The sequence below is a fragment of the Hydractinia symbiolongicarpus genome, chromosome 10, assembly GCF_029227915.1.
Source record: "Hydractinia symbiolongicarpus strain clone_291-10 chromosome 10, HSymV2.1, whole genome shotgun sequence".
Classification (NCBI taxonomy): domain Eukaryota; kingdom Metazoa; phylum Cnidaria; class Hydrozoa; order Anthoathecata; family Hydractiniidae; genus Hydractinia; species Hydractinia symbiolongicarpus.
In genome coordinates, this window is record NC_079884.1 from 13,547,164 (window position 1) to 13,565,106 (window position 17,943).

General features: G+C 33.7%; 1 protein-coding gene across 1 annotated transcript; it reads right to left on the reverse strand.

Moving 5' to 3' along the window:
- Positions 1-8,551: 8,551 nt before the first annotated feature.
- LOC130662693 (lysosomal aspartic protease-like) lies at positions 8,552-17,943 on the reverse strand. The gene is made up of 8 exons (XM_057461601.1): positions 16,667-17,943; positions 15,970-16,099; positions 15,398-15,521; positions 15,086-15,204; positions 11,224-11,423; positions 10,994-11,116; positions 10,639-10,882; positions 8,552-9,230 (listed from the first exon to the last, which is right to left on the reverse strand). The coding sequence occupies exons 1-8, from the start codon at positions 16,726-16,728 to the stop codon at positions 9,063-9,065; spliced, it is 1,170 nt and encodes a 389-aa protein (XP_057317584.1). The 5' UTR covers positions 16,729-17,943; the 3' UTR covers positions 8,552-9,062.

Below are 17,943 nucleotides of genomic sequence, written 5' to 3' on the forward strand. Positions count from 1 at the left end.
GTCCAGCAGCTTTCCGACCAAATACTACCTCGTTGGGTGTCATTTTTATGCACAAATGAAGTGTTCATAGCATCTAAAACATGTAAACATACTATGATTAGTTACCATACCATAGCCTTTTGTCAAAAAAAAGACCGTTGCCAGTTTGGTGCAAAGTTTAAGAAATATAAACAAAAATCAGAAAAAACTTCGCTAGCAGCAAAAAACATTTATTAGACTTTAAACAAGTTGAACAGAACACACTAAATGAACTTTCAAAATACTAACACTGAATTTTTGGCAGCCAATCAGACCAGTTGCATGTTCCTGTGTCATTTTCCCGGGCGCTGATCATTGTCTGAATTGTGTTATTGCCGTGTTCCACCATGCCTTGTTATTGCGAATGACCTGGACTACCATTAATGAATTTCGCTTCTCCAGGCCGTAGCATAACTGTTGCGCGAATGATGTCGTTCACAAGTTCAGAGCCGTTGTCTGACTGCATAATATTTTGCAAACCAAAAACGCTAAGAAATTTAACTTTGAAATTTTTAGCCGTTTCCTTCGCAGATTTAGTTGTCTGTGGGTAAAAAGTGTGAAATCTTGAAAAATGGTCCACGATGTGACATATCCATTTAAATTGCCCATCTGACTTCATCTGCATGTCTATTAGATCAATCTGAAAAAAATATATAAATTTTAACCACACCTTTTTTATCGTCTTAAACCGAAGTAATAATTCTCGAGGTAAAAAGGTATGCATGTCGTTTGTTAAATGCCGAAACAAAACTATTTTTGTGTTTTTACGGAGAATTATTTTTGTTTTGTTTAATTTTACAATCACTAACTTGTACTCTTTGTAGGAAGCCAGACGATATGATTGGCTTCAGAGGTGGTTTTTTAATTGAACGCCTTTTAACGCACAAGTGGTACACATTGATATGAAGTATATCACCGCTGATCTAGATACATTTGTGTACATCTAGTTTATCTAAGAAGATAATAATAGTTATACACCTCCCTCGATATTCCGCATTTTTATAAATTCCTACATTCCTAAAATATCCTCAAGCAGAACCAGTAATAAATGTAATAAATAAATGAGCGCAGTTTTTCTTATGTTTATATACCAATTATTTACCAATTTTAAACAATAATAAGAAATTGCGAAAGCTTTTATAGAATACCACTAAAAGCAAATACGTGTATCCGTACCTTTCTTCATGTCTTCAATTGGCCAGAATGGCATAACTCTTTCACATGCACTTTTTCAATGATCTATATGATAATGCCCGTATACGTCTGTCCGTCCGTCTGTCTGTCACGCAAAATGGTAGCTTAGCTGCGACGGGCAAACCCGTGGATTTTTCCACGAGCTAACGACTAGTATTAAATAATTGAGATGCGATTGCAACTCTCTTATAAGCCCTTAATGGAGAGTTACTATTCTAAAAAAATAAATATATGGACATTTTTAGAAAGCAGAAAATGCAGAAGTATAGTTGATGTGTCTATTCTACATGTTTTATTTGAAACAAAACAAACTACGGAGTTACTATTCTAAAAAAATAATGAATGAACATGTTTAGAGAAAAGACAGTACAGAAATATAGTTAATGTGTTTATTCTGATGTTTTTTTCAGGGAGATGTGTTATCTTTGTAAGTAAACCAAACCAGAGCAGTACTCAGCTGTTTAAATAACAGGGAAATGCAAATTAAACTTGAAGGTTTTTAAATTTCGCGGGATTTTAGTTTTGCGAGAGAGCAAAACATTTTCTAATTAAATTTCTTTAGCGTAGTTTTAAATTTTCATACATTTTTAGACAAAAAAAGTATTTAAAATAAAGAAACAATGTCCTTCAATTTTGTTTTGGTGATTCCTTTACCTTCTTTATATTCTTCCAGATTCTTCCCGAAGAGGTTTTAAGAAATTCACTAAACACCATACATGCGTTTTCGCATCATCATTAAGATTATATGTGGAAATGTTGGAAAAATGTAAACTACCTGTTCCGTTGGCATACATAAAACGTTATGAAGCCCCAGTGTTGGATAATCCATCAATTTATAATTATGTCTATTTACACGCTTCTCAATTTTTCGATCCCTATCTAAAATTTCTCGTTGGGAATCCGTCAACTTTCCTTTATTTTGAGCCACCAAATATGCAACAATTTCATGATGCATATCTTGTTGCATGATACCTTCATTACGCTTTCCCTCCTCAGATTTTAACCACTCTTCAAACTTTTCTCTGTTCTCGTGTGTGCTCGTGTTAGTTGATTGATCGAGTGGGAAACTTTCAGAAAACACCTACATGTGAACAGAAATTGACTTCGATCTCCTTTTTTTGAACTTTTGTCAACCCATACGGAGGAATATACCTGGGCACTAGTTTAGAAATTGTGCAGGGAAGTAGAAACAGATTTTGGCTAGCCAGGATTTGCGGTACCTTTGATTGCTTTTAAAAAAAAAATCACGCAAAACACTATGCTCAAAGTAGGTCAAGATTTTATGTAAATACGCATCTTTAATAGGCTCTAAAGCGTGTCCTTTTTTATTTTTTTTTAAAATTATTCTTAAACGTATTAATTTCATGAACGTGATAAAAAAAACTCCCTCTTTGATTGGGCCTAATTTGGTTTAATACCACAAAGCTGACCAAAAGGTACTTTTTTGCAATACAGTGGTTTTCCTATACTCATGGTAAAAAGTTCCACTTTATTTTGTTGTAAATAATTTCTTTATTTCTTGCAAACAAAACACTTAAAAAATGCTCTCTTTTTTTCAATCAGTTCAGTAATTTTTCATACATGCACCACATAGGGAAAAAACTTTTAAAGTTGGGCGGCTAAAGCCAGACAAATATTTTCGCCCAACTTTGTAAGTCCCGACTTTGTAAGGGACAATTAAGCCATTGTAGACACCTTTTACGTACATACCATTATCGCATTTTGCTTTTCACCACAGGTCGACTTTATCATCCCCTGATTCTCAAACACATCAACGATGTCTTCCGGTGTTGACAGTATCGTCACAGGTTTGACTGGTTCTCTCTTGTTCATCTTCTTATTTTCTGTGGTGCTTCTAATAAAGAAATAAGTTAAAGCTATCATACCTCTTTTCCTGGCAATCTCTTTTAATTCTTGAACGGATATGTTGTTCATCTTTATTATGGATTTTTAAATTGAATATTCGTCGGCCTAGCGCACTCATCTATTATGCATTCTGAAACCTTTAATTGGAATTTTTCTCAGTAAACAAAATTTTTGAGCAAGCAATTTTCTCTACTTAAAACATAATTGCGATTGCGCATGAAAGGCTTGCGCGCTTTGTCTGCGCGAATGGGATTCAAGTGAGATGCCAACGCAGTTCCATGCGATATCGTGCGCGAACATCGATATATACACCATGTTCACAATATTTCTGTACTGTATTTTATGTCAGGGATTCCCGAAAACAGATAAGGAATTATATTGTGCCAGTTTTGTTGAAATCTCGCAACCTTCATTTTAAATCGAAGTTTTTCATTAAAAGTGAATATGATTTAGTGTTGTAGTATCCCCAACGCAATTTCACATAGTGCGTGCTTAAATAGTTAAAAAATAGGCTCGACGGAAAAGAGAAAATACGACTCTCAACTACGTTACCCCGAGATTACCCTGAAACTCTACAACTCTACTCTCAGTAACTACCTAACCACCCCAAAAAATATTTTTTAAATTTACCTATTCTGCAACGATTTGTTTACTTTGAAGAAATAGTTTCGTTTGAAATTCCGCTTTCACTTTACATCCATGAGCACGGGAATTCCATGCTTGATTTTTGGTTTTTCTAGCGCGTATGTGGTCAAACATTTTTTCTCTATCTGCATCATCTAGCAAAAACAAAAGCTATTCGAAAGCACAATGAAATTCCCAAGTACAGATATATAAACATTTAGTATAAAAATTAGTTTCGGTTCTGCTCATATTATGTCGAAAAATTATTTATAAATTTTCACGTATTGCATCAGAAAGCGAAAATACATATCATCATGCATCAATGCTTTCGTAAATGGATAAAAGAGATATTTGCATCTGCTTTACCAAAACGTTCTGAGTGAAAAATTTAGAAGAATCTGTACAGATATCCATGTGAGTTTTTACTTATTGTCACTCTTGTACACATTTTTCAAATTTACTAGAAGTTCTTTTTATATTTTTTCTTATTTTATTTTTATTTTTTGAAAAATAATTAAATCGTTCAGTGAAATTATGCTAAAACTAATTTGAATGCTTTGGTTCGATTTTTTATTGGGTTTGAAGGTAATAGCGAGCGAGCGTGTGAGATGTAAGTACACACATGACCTGAACGTTTGGCATTTATATTTCACATTCGAGTTTCTATGCGTATAAACTGAACATTCGTTTTGGAGAAAAACTTCTGCGATTGTGAACCTCATTCGAAAAAATGGTTTGCGATTTAAAATTAAATTTTTAGAGAAAATAATAATTAGATTAAAATTTATGACGTCGATGAGTAAACCGATATTTGATATTTCATTTCGATACATGTGCCTTACATTCTTGTCATTATTTTAAACGGAAATAATACAAAAATTGAGAAAATTCGAAAGCAAATATTGGCTCTATATTTTTGTGATCACAGCTTACAAATGTAAAAATAAGTTTCGAAGTTTACATAAACCTTTTAACCCCCCTAATTCCTTTCTTTAAGTTACATTGGTGGGAACCAGCGTAACGCCGTCACTTCACTCTTTTTCTTATAGGTATTTCGAGAGATATTCAAGATGAACAAAATCATTCTTTGTATCTTGATTGGGACTGTTTTTGCCATGACATACGCAAAAGAAACAGTTGATCCTGTATGGGTGAAGGAATTTGAAAGTACTATCTATGGTGGGCTGAGAAATATTGACGCTTTTACGTGTGACTCTCTGTGTACAGGAATTTACGATCAATGTGAAAGTATACCGAAGTCTGCCCATGTCAAATGCCTCAATGTTGAAACGGCGTGTAAAAAAAATTGCAACTTATACAAGAAACAAGAAAAAGAAGAAAAAGATGACGCCTAAAATGGATAAGCATGCAACTTATGTTTTTTGATTAGTTAAATCAATGTAAGACTGGTGTGTAAAACTAGCTACATAAATATATAACTGTCTTTTTATTTTCTTTACAGCGTAAAAGCGGTACCCCTTACTGTATAGCCTTAGATGCAAGTCATAAGCATGATGTAACAATGAAATTTAGATTATAATGTAGTTACAGTTAGAAAAATGCATTTCTACAAACCGCCTATATGCCGGAATTACCTTAGCGGCTGGTTCATTTATAATTTGATCAGTACAGAAACAGTAGTGCCTACTCTAAGTATGTAATTAAAAAGATGTTTTTATTTTTAAAATAGTGCTCTCCCCTGAGTAAATCTGCAATTCAAAAGAAAGACCATAACTTTAAGAGCAACTTAATATGCCTTATGAAAAGTAAGTAACAGTTTTAACATAGAATGAAGAAAATTCTCTATCAGTTTAAAGAATTAGAGTTCTCGGGCAGTAAAAAGATAAGTACAAGAGCAAAAAAGGGAAAATAAAAAATAATAAAATCAGTATTCTAGGTAAAAAACAGTTCCCAGTGGTTTAAGTAATTCAGAGAGTGATGTGCTGTGAGAAACGAAATATATGAAAACATTTTCTATAAGCAATTTATTAGTATCATTTCGCATTTCACAGTATAGTTTTTAAACCTGCAGTGTACTTTAGAGTTGAATTACTTTCATAGATAGATTATTATTTTATTTAAGGAAAACAAATACTACGGTAGCAAGTTAAAAATTTGGGATTATCTGAATTTTTACTGGTCAAGTCTTGTCACCCCAAAATGTTACTATGAAGATAGGGTACACAGTTATGTTTATGCCTGTTAAAGGAGTTATGTTATTAGATTTTGGGATCAAAAATTTATTAATTTTTGCTGCCTAAGTTAAAATTTATTTCGTGATCGACCTTTCCTTAGAAATTGTTGGCACCCTTCCGTACCACTTGCTAATTTTGGGTTTACACAAATCATTTCAATCGAGAAGCCTGATGCAGCTTGGAATTAAAAAGGGGAGGCTTTTTTCAGACTTGTCATCTATTTTGTTCGTATTTAAGGTACTTGGTAATATCAGGGAGGAAATCTATTTAAGAAATTACCAAAAATAATTTGAATTGTCATAGAAAATATTACTTATTTGTAGGATAATGTTTCAGAATTCAGCAGTTTGTTGAACTACTTTGGAATTATTCGTCGTAGACTGTTTCCGATGACAGATTCTGTTACATTAAATCTGTAGTCTTTCAAGCTGTAAGTTGTGATTACCATTTGAATGTTCGTTGTCCTGTGTAGAAAGGACAAACGTGATTTTTCAGATGACATCTGCTCATACTGAATATCGAAATTCAATAGATAAAACGATGCTGAATGCACTTGTGTTTTGAAAGTTGTGATTATCATTTGGACGACTACTAGTTATTGTTCATTGAGTGGACTGTCCTGTGTAGGGAGGACAAACGTGATATTTTGGATGAAATCAGCTCATTCTGGCTATCTAAGTTCAATCGATGTTGAGTGCAATTATATTTTCCTACTACTAAAACGGGTAAATGCTAACGCGGAACTTTTAAACGTTGATAAACATGTTATCAGATGCAAAAAGCAAAATAATATTTCTTTACTGAAATTTTAGCTACAGTTTGATAAATGTCTAAATATTAGGGATTGAATTACTGATGTGTGTATTGTATGGAAACACCTGTAAAATTAATGCTAAAAAATCATACGAAGGAATACCTATAACCATAATTCAGGTACTGGTGGAACGTGGAGCTGATTTGGACATAAAGATAACGATGGTAATACTGCATTGCATTTGGCAATTGATCAATTGGGCGTGAAGGCAATATACACAAGGAGTTTAGCGTGTCTAACAAAGAAAGGTGCCAATGTAAACCTTCAAAGTGACGTTGAATATAATGCAGTGGAACTAGCAAATACCGCTATGTGTCCTAAAGCCATATGTTATACGGCTGCAACAACAACTAAAAAAACAACAACGACAATGACAACAACAACAACCAAGACAATATGAGCATAGGCAACTATAATTGTGTTGGTGACAGAAACAGAGGATATTGCAAAAGTTACGGCATCCGAAATCCTTCTCCAAAGGACAAAAACACGAATTTTCAAATTTAAAAAGACAAGTTTTAGAATGTCTCGCATGCTTAACAGAATACACGCCAAACAGACCCATCTACTAATGTATAAATGGTCATGTTGTGTGTGTGACACCTGCAAAAGCCATCCATCCATGACAACATGTCCATTTTCAAAAATTGACATGCCTTTTGTGACTATCCGTAACAGAACATTGCAACGAATTGTAGACTCAGCAACTTATCCCTATCGAATAGTGGGTGTTGGGTTAGAGAGCAAAATCATTTAATAAAGTAAAATATACGTAGTCTTTATTTTATGTCTTCTGCACAAAAGCCTTTTAATCACGTTTTAATTGAGAAACAAATTGATATTTATTTGCAAAACCTCTCTCGCGAGAATTAATACTCTTCAGGTAGTACTTAGAGACACCAGAGCAATATTCAATGGTATTTAAAGTAAAGATGTCTTACAATACTAATAGAAAAATCTCATTATCTTTCCTGCTAACGAAATAGCAATATCTGGGTCATGGTGACTTGTAAAAATATTACTTTTTTATAAAAAAATTTTCCACTTCCTGCATAACGTAAGACACTCCAGGGCATTTTGAAATTGCAGGCTAAAACACGTATGATCTATATTGTGAGACTATACATAAAAGATGGGTCATTTCCGACGTGATGTGCACCCGCCAAATTATTAATTTCGCTTTTCTTGTCTCTATTGATAGAAAGATGTGAAAAAATTGAAAGAAAAATAAATATCGCTTGAAATACTTAAGTCTCTTCCTTATCGCAATAAAAAGACGACAGAAAAAAAAGAGCGGTAAAACAACAAAAGGACAACGAAAGCTTTGTATATCAGTCCATTTTAATGATTATTTCTTTTATTTCAACAATTTCTCTGCTTTGGTCTTACTTCTGCTTTGTTCTTTTCTATTCGGCTATTTCACTTACAACCGTTATATAGAAAGAAAATAACCCAAAGGCTAATACAATTTTCATTTTCTTACTACTGTGGTGTCATATATATTGAATTGAAAAATCGGCAAAAAATGAAAATGGTCACAACGAAAAAAATTGTCTCGTGATTTTATATCTGAACTGCACGGACACAAGAAATGCAATAAAAAAGGAACCTGTGGACTTATCCACAGGCTTCCCTGAAATAATACCTGTATTTTGTCTGTCTGTTCAAGATGGTGTTTTTCTGTTATTTCTTAGAAAATAGGATGATTATTAAATTAATTAAGCGGCAGTATAATTGGACCTATGATCATTGCAAGAACCCCCGTGCAGGTAAATTCTATTATTCCATGCTAAGGATGCACGAAATAAACATGTAGGACCCGGTGGAACTTTACACGGGTGCCTACTAGTTACCATAATAATAGCCGTCTGTTGCCCAAAACCGAGTCATGCAAAACCACGCACGAAATCTTAAAACTACAAATAATCATTGCGATATCGTTTTACCAGCTTTCCTGTGACAGGCGAACTCCCGTGGATTTTCCACGGACTAACGACTACCTAGTGTATAATAGAACAGAACAATAATGTTTGATCTTGCAAAACAATAGATACCATGTTGGTGATGATGGGCATTCACACAAACAATTTCGCTATGCATGAGTTGACATTATGACTCCACGAGATCAAAAGCAGTCATAACCTTCAAAACATTATTGGATACAGAAGACAGTGCAAATAATAAAGATATAAAAATTAGATAACATACATAAAATATAAATAAAAAGTAAATTAACGGTAAAACGACATTTAAATTTTGATAAAAACTAAAAGTTTTTCTTCGCAAGTAAAGTGGCAAGCACGATAACATATAGTTGTAACTGAAACATCTTCCAAATAATCTTATTCCACTTAACACCTCTTTGATTTGGCAAAACCAAGTCGACTGTTACCAAGGTCAAAAACTGTGTAATATGGTCCAATGAAGACATTCCCCAAAATCCATAATGGGCCACGTGGTGGTGGAATATCCTGTGCCAGGAAACCACTGAAGCATCGACTCTGACCAGGTGTCGATATCTAAACGTTACAGTGTTTTTACAGCGATTTACGAATACGAATTATATCGTACCTGCTCAGAAAAATCCTAAACTTTTTTGTGACTTTTTTTGACCATTTTTTTCTACGAAAAATAACAAAAGTTTGGTATTAAATGAGGTAAATTTTATCATATCATCAGAAAGTGAGTTTATTCTAAACTACGTTTCGACAACTGCAGCAGTCACATCCTATCTATGAAAGCTGTAGCATTCGAAACGTAGCCTAAAATAAACTCGCTCCTCGGTCAATTCACAATAACATATTTTTCGATGAAAATGACTGAACTGATAAGTAGTGAGAAGGCTAACTATTATGTAAATGCCCAAAGTACTTAAATAAACAAAATCATAGGTGATTATTCTTTGAAAACATTACACAAAACAATGTTTTTGCTGATTTACCCAAAAATAAAAAAGGCATGATTATAAACCATGATTTTATAGGTCTTTACAAGAAAATGTCTGCCAGGCTTCGTTTAGTACTCTCATTGAAATCCAACTTAACGAACAATGCCATCACTGAAATCTACATCGGAATGCTGTGTCAACGCTTCTTTACTGCTGCACTACAAACCTGATTCTTACCAACGGCCATCAAAATAAGCTTCAATCGCTTGATGAAAGAATTGCGAGGGTGACATTATGAATGAAATAAAGAAACATGCTGTCATGCTCGTCAAAAAATGCTTGGACAAAGCAGTGTAGCAATTGTGAAGATTTCTTCGAGATAAGATTGCACAGTAGAAACACCCGAAACAACAATTACTTACTGACAATACCTAGAGTGAGACTTGAAGTAAATAGATCTGGTTTTGAATATATGGGATCAAAGATTTATAATGACTTGCCAATCGAAATTCGATAATCGGATACTTTACCAAGTTTCGTAACGAACACTAAAAGCTATTTTAACATGCAATAAATTTATTTTATGCCTTATTGTAAATCTAGTATTTTTAACTCATGTTTTTAACTGTTATATTATAATAATATTTTATAATTTTATTTCTCACGGGACAATTTATCCTGACCGGATCAAATTTTGACTATTTTTGTTGATATTTTTATATTTTCGTCTGATTTCCTGACTTTTTGTCACTTCTTCACCAGAATGACCCACTGTAAATAAAACAAACTTAAATATACGGACAGGATGAGGTTACCAAACAACCCTGTCCTTTTTCTTTCTTTTTTATTTAATTTTAAGCGCTCTGCGAGTACATTGTTTGGTTTCCAAATTTTATGTATCCATCCGTCAGTTTTTGCAAATCAGGTTAAACACAGACCTATCATTGATCTTTTTATTTTCCCAATAAATTATATATATATATATATTTTTTTTCACTTTATTTTATTTATTTAATAACACGAAGATTTCTTGTTCATACCTTCGCAATATAGTCAGATCCCTTCAAAGTAAACTTCTTTCCAGCAATGTAAAAATCTAACTCTGGTAAGGTTGGAATCTCTGAGCAATCAATTGTGTATTCTCCACCAACAAAAGGTGTAGCTCCAATTATATGATTAAGCTTTTCGATTTCTGTGGTTGGTCCTGTAATCAACGACGTTCCTGTGTCTGCAATGGCTTGACAACCATTTTGGCAAAACATTGGCTCTCCATTAACTACAATTCTAAAAAACGAAATAAATCAAAAAAGCCTATCCAAAAAGGAAGCAAGATTAAAGTTAAGTTTTATTACATAAGGTAACAACAATTAAAAAAGAAAATAAAAAAATTAATACTTGTCCATTTTGAATTGCCAGTAGCCTTTTGTTGTGACAGGAGTGTATGTAAAGTCACCGACGTAACGCGCAGGATCAGTACCTCCCAAAAGAAGCTCTCCACCAGCACTATCGTTCGCATTTCTATTAAATAAAAAAAATTTATTTCAAAAATTCAAGACTCTTTTATTTAAAATAAAATGGTACTTGTGCAATAAACACTAATTAAATCGAATCATTAATTTGTTTACCTATTCAACCAAAATGAAAAGACGGGTTGATCAACAACTTTTTGTGACACCATGTTATAAAATGGAGGAACAACATTATCCTCAGAAAGTTCTTGAAATCCCATTCCAAAAATCCCATCAAACTTAGCTGAAATAAATGCTGGGCTTGGAAGGGAAGTAGCTTCTCCAAATACTTGATTTGTCACATAAATGCCAGCAACCTAATAACATGATAAAGTAAGATTGCAAGACCGAATATAGACCAAAATTTTCCTTGAATTTGATAAAATTATTTAGGTTTTTATTTTTTATACCTAAGCGTTTATACTAGGATATTCCTAGTATCCTCTGGTATTTACACATAAATAATTCAACAAATTAGTCGGGCAGCTTAAAATAAAAATATTTGCTACGCACTACTTTCCGCTAAGTTTGAAATAGCTGTAACGGAATGGATAATAATTCCAACAGAACACAAACTCTCATGGAAAGCATAGTTTCCGAGGAATTAGGTTTTTTAATATTCCCAGTTATGTAACATAGTTGAAGGGACAACGCAGGGTGATCCTATAGCTATGTCTGTTTATGCAATTGCCATAATTCCCATGATATTAATGATTATGGTGGTAGTCAACGAAACAAAGACAGTAGCTTTTGCTGATGATGTTACTGCTGCTGAAGAGCTGTTTAATCTAAGACGTTCGTGGAATCAACTCTGCTTACTGGGCCAAAGTTTGGATATTTTCCGGAGGCAACAAAATCTTGGTTAATAGTAAAAAATGACGTATTTAAAAAAGCAAATATGGTTTTCAGTGATAGCAGTGTGAACATCACAATAACAGGTAAAACACATCTTGGTGCTGTTCTTGGATCATTCGAGTTTAAAGATGAATACATGGCTCATAAGATCAAAAATTGGTGCGAAGAAATTTCCATGTTATCCGAAATTGCAAAGATACAACCACATGCAGCCTACAGCTGCTCTGTAAGTGGATACAAGAATAAACTTACTTACTGTATGCGTACGATTACAAACATTGGAAGTTATTTGAAACAGGTGGATAATATCATTTTGTTAGAATTTATTCCTGCGTTGACTGGGGGTATTAAATGTTCGGAAATGGAAATGACTGCTGCCCTTGCCTCCGAAATTGGGTGGTTTAGGTATCTCAATGTTTTCTGAGATTTGTGAAATTGAATACTCCAACTCTATCATGATGACAGAAGTTTTAAGATCCGATATTGTAGAGCAGATTCGTAAATTATCACCTGCAAATGCTGCTGCTAAGACAGCGAAGATCAGGTCAGAAAAATAAGGAAGAAATAAGGAGAAGTTATCACAGATTAGAGAAAGTTTGGATGTAGAAAAGAAACGTTTAAATGACTTTAATAGTGAAAACGGGGCATCAATCTGGTTGACAACGCTATCTTTAAAAGATGAAGGATATGTATTAACTAAGCAACAGTTTTGGGACCTCGTTCGTTCGTCTTTCCTGTAAAAAAGGGGATTTTATTAGCCTGCGGCACAACCACATAAGAAACATTACTGCTGCCCTTTTGAATGAAGTATGTAAAGATGTTCGAGTTGAACCCAAGCTGCAACCGTTAACAGGCCAAACTTTCGATCAAGCAACAGCAAATTGTGATGATGAGGAAGGTGCGATGTGAGTGCTCGTGGTTTTTGGTGTACAGGTCAAATGACATTTTTTGATATAAGGGTGTTCAACCCAAACGCCAACAGATATGAACATCAGGAAATTCCGAAATGCCATGAGATGAATGAGAAGGAAAAAAAGAAATGTATAATGAGCGCGTGATTTCAGTTGAGCATAGTAGCTTCACCCCGATAGTTTTTGTAGCAACTGGTAGTATGAGTCGTGAATGCAAACACTTATTTAAATGATTAATTGAGTTGATTGCGGAGAAAAGGAAACAGAGATATGACTTGATAGCATGCTGGGTAAAAAGAAAGATCTGCTTTTCCTTAATTTATTCCATGGAACTTTGTATACGTGGCAGTCGGTCAATATACCATTGTAATAAAAGTTTGGCGAGATCGATAGGAAACAGTGCTGATGTCAGCGAATCGATGGCCAATATTACCGTTTAGTTGTTTTTTTCTTGTTACGTAAACCTTTTCTACGATGGCCCCTATGGCTCACTTCTCTTCCAATTTAAAGACACTTCTCTTCTCTGATTCAAACAGTTCTTTTCTGTATTCTCACACTTCTCTTCTGCATTTTGACACTTCTGCACTTAGCACATCTCTGCATGTTGCCTTAAACTTTCTTCTTGCAACTAAAATTTAAAATCTGGTCCGCAATATTACACCTATGGTTTGTATATTTTTTTGCAAGAAGTATACTTGGCTAACACGTGCTCAATTTACGGACAGCTTATTGTAGCAGGTCCCAAAGCATGTGCATGAATAAAATAATATCACTAATCAAATCAGATTTGTAGCAGAGTAATTAATTTTATTTATCAATAGAAACAATAAATGACAAAATAAATTGCTGGCAAGACTCCTCAAAGTCATGGTAGTGCAACCAGCAAATCACATGTTTTCTAACTATAATGAATGTGCTTATAAGAATATTAGGCTAGAATTCTAGGTTAAAAGCAATAGTACTTTTGTTGAGAACAATAGAAAAATAAGAATACTGGCCAGCCTGGTTAGAATTTATTGTGTGTGTTGAAAAATATAAGCTAATGCCTCAACGGAATATCACAATATATTTTTACGTACGTGTAGTGGCCCACTACACACAAATTTTTTAAAGAGTTAATAATTACTAAGAACACTTGATCTTTTTCATGGACGGAAGCCGGTATGTAATTTATTCATCCTTGTCCCCAGGGATTTTCGCCGTCACCCATTATATTTCGAAAAGGCAAAAATGCTTGGGGACGAGGGTTGACATTTATTCAAAAACTTGAGTTATGAAAATCCAGCTCAATTAATATTCCGGACCAGAATTAGGTCTGGGAATTTTTTGAGTTCATGAAAGAGAAGTGTTTCTCACTTTAGAAGAGAAGTGCTTCGATCGGAAGAGAAGTTTTCCCATGAAAGAAGGGAAGTGTTTTGACTAAGAAGAAAAGTGCTTTTATTAAGAAGAGAAGTGAGTCATAGGGGCCATCGTACTTTTCGATGTATTGTTATCTTTCCACGCATAGCGTCTCCAGTTAAATTAAATGTTTCATTGTAAAAGTTTTTACTAGTAACATAGTTACAGTCGGAGGGAAGGAAGTTCCAGTAGTTAGGAAGAAATACTTATATTCTACTTCGCATACGAGTTGCATATAAAGAATGTGTTCTTTAGTTTGGAAATACACTAATGGTAGAACTGAACGACGCACATATACAAAATACCAGCAAAACCGTTGTAGCTATCTTAAATGAAGCTTAGTGTTCGACCTGATTTTATTTGGGAGAAAATTGGATAAATATTTCTTTCTCGTCTGTTGCTGTAATAAATTTCTCATCCAAAATAAGGAGCTTCTTGAGTCAGCTTTTCCTAAAATATAAGCTTAAATATAAGCTTAACAGCAACCTCGTTTCCCTTACCTAAAGTTAGGGTCATTCAGGCTATCTTGCCATGCCAATATTAGAAAGCAACACAGCATTACACAAAGATGGCTTAATACAGGGACAGTCCCCATGTTCTATCGATCTGTGATGCCAATTTTAAACACACATTTAAATTATGCAAAAAGTAGGAGACTATGACCTGGTCTGCCATTAGGCTAAAATTACATCCAGTATTAAGTTTCTATCGATATTGCATAATTCTTCATGCAATAACAAGTCTCTCTTTGTGCAACAAGCGTAAGCTAACAACATGTAAAAGCTTTATTGAAGAAATTTTCAATTACGACTTACTTCAACAAAATCTTGACCAAGATATCCAGAACAACTACCACTACCATAACTGATGGCAAACTCAGTTCCATTTTTAACGTATGTATGTGAGTAGTTTGCGTTATATCTGCTGTGGAAGACTAAAACGAGAGCAATATAAAAATCCGATGATGTGTTTGATAGATTTTCATATGTTGTTGGATAGGCCAAACATTTTCATTCGTCAAATTTTAAAAAATGCTTTCCATAATGGACAGCGTGACAACATCAATTTCCTTATTCTTACATATGCTATTTTACAATCAAATAATTTGATTTGAAATATTCACTCACGGCATGCAATGTCTGTAAAAGGACAGTGTGATGATGGCACCCACAGATTTGATGATCCAGTATCAAATACAACTTTGAAGCGTTGAGGGGGATATCCAATCGCGATTTGACCATAATATTGTGCCTGTGTAAATTAAGGTATAATAATTAACAATTCTTTTATGTTGTGGAGAAGATATAAGATTGGACAATCCACCTGTCACCCACTTATAACCTGAATTATGCTTCATCATGCAACGACTGAAGAGTTCAAAAGCAAAATGATTTGCTTTGGCTTACATTAATCAGTATTTTTCAAAACGTAAAAATAACTGCAGGATAAACATATAACAAGACTCAAAGAAAAAAAGGCTGGTCCCAAAATATATTAAAAGGCGGTCTGAGAGCAAATTTTTAAGCGCTAACTTCTTTTTTCTTAGCTTGATTCTTTACATGTGGAATAACCTTAGAGCAAGTAAGCTGCTTCTTAGCCCTCTCACGAGGCAGAATGAACTAACACGTTCCAGTTGTGATACATAATGTGGAGTAATGGCATATATATATAGAAATACGAACCAAAAAAGTGAACTTACATCGAAAAAGTTTTGAAGCTGCTCTTGGCCACCACGATTGACAGCGTTTCCTTTTGAAGTGATATACTCAGGTGCATTTTGTTCTTTTGAAGTCTGTCTTAATGTTTTGTCAAGTTTATGCAACTTGATTCTACGAAAATGTACATAGAGAAGTATTAGCTATAGGGTTAAAGGTAAACTATTGAGTAAAAGTCACAAAGAAAACTAAAAGCCCTTGTAGGATTTTTCAGATTCTCACATAACACTAATATTTTTTTCTGGACGAAAATAAAGGGAAAGCTATCCTACCTTATTTTTTATTTTTACTTTCTTTAAAAATTAAAAAAGTTTTAATTTTTGGGCAAATTTTTAACCTAAATTGTAAAAAATCAACATTTTGACGTTACAATCTTATTCCTCGTTGCATTTTTGTGAACTTAATTTAACTGGGATTAGCTTTTGGACCAAGTTTTGACTTAGAACAGTATTTCGATGTTAAAAATCAAAATTGTGTACTGTTATTACAAGCAGCTGTATAGAAATGAATTTTAAAAGGAAGTTTTTCAAACACAAAGAGTTATATTCACTGCAAAACAAAAGGAAAAAATTTTGCAGGAAAATTTTTTTGCGGAGAATATTTTTATATTTAAAAAGGTAAGTAATTTTCTTGATCCAACTTTAACAGAATTTACTATGATAATCTTCAAAATAGGCTTACCTATGTAGATTCCCACTAACTAAAGAGATTAAAACGAGCAGCAGTATCCAGCTAGACTTCATTATGAATTCTACCAACTTTTCAGTAGCTCCTATATCTTCAGCTCTTTTCTTTTTAGAATGTCAACAGGAGTGAAGAAACATTTGTAAGCCTTCTTGTATTTTACATTTCAACGTGCCACACCTTGAATTTTTTATTAATTAACGCATCTCTTTGTTACCACGATCATCAACTTATTTTCAAGTCCTAATTGCTTCATTAATTAAACACTCACTATCACTAGAAGTGAATGTTCAAGGCACAGTGCGAAGGGAGGGGCGCCTTGAATTTTTAATTAAATTACGCATTTTTTTGTTACACGATCAATTTAGTTTCCAGTCCTAATTGTTTCATTAATTAATTATCAACTTAATTTCCAGTCCTAATTGCTGTATTAATTAATCATCAACTTAATTTCCAGGCTTTGTTGCTTCATTAATTAAGCAATATTTAAGGGTGGGGGGACAACTTATAATTCAGGAACTCTTCATAGGTGTCTAATATTTCGTTGCGTTATTCGGGTTTGGACATCTTAAAAAAATTCAAAGAGAATAGATTATTGGTAATTAGCATCATGTGCGTAATTTACCCTTATTTGGTGAACATAAACTATTAAACGAAATCAGGCGCGCCAGTCATCAAACACCAAAACTGTCATAGTGAGAGAATTTTTAACAAAACATTTAAAACACCTGTTTTTTTTTGTTAATAGAACTATCGCTGGTGTATTGAGATGCATTAAAGTTTTCTCCATCATTGTAGCTTGTAGCTTGCATCGATAAGCACTTGGGCATGCGCATTATTAGCCTTTTGTACCGGTACCACTGTTGCATATTATTTTGCCGATTTTTAAATTCAATATATATGAAATTAAATGGTAATAAAGAGAACACGAAAACTTCATTAGACTCTGCGGTCATCTTTGTTCTAACGTTTATGTGAGCATGGCAGAGGAAAAGGATAGTCGAGAAGAAAAGAACAAAGCAGAAGACAGTGTTGAAATAAGAATAGGGAAATATAATCATTGAATTGACTTCATTGTCCTTTTGCTGGAATTTTTTTTTTAAAAAAAACATTGAAAATTTAAACTTTTGTGCTCATTTTCGTTCTGGCTGTTATTCGGCAAAAAGTGACTGAATTATGTTCAAGTGACTATTTTTTTTAATCTTTTGCCGACTTTTTTTGCCGACATTTTTTCACGCAAAACACGCTAATAACTATAGTTAACTTGTTAAAAG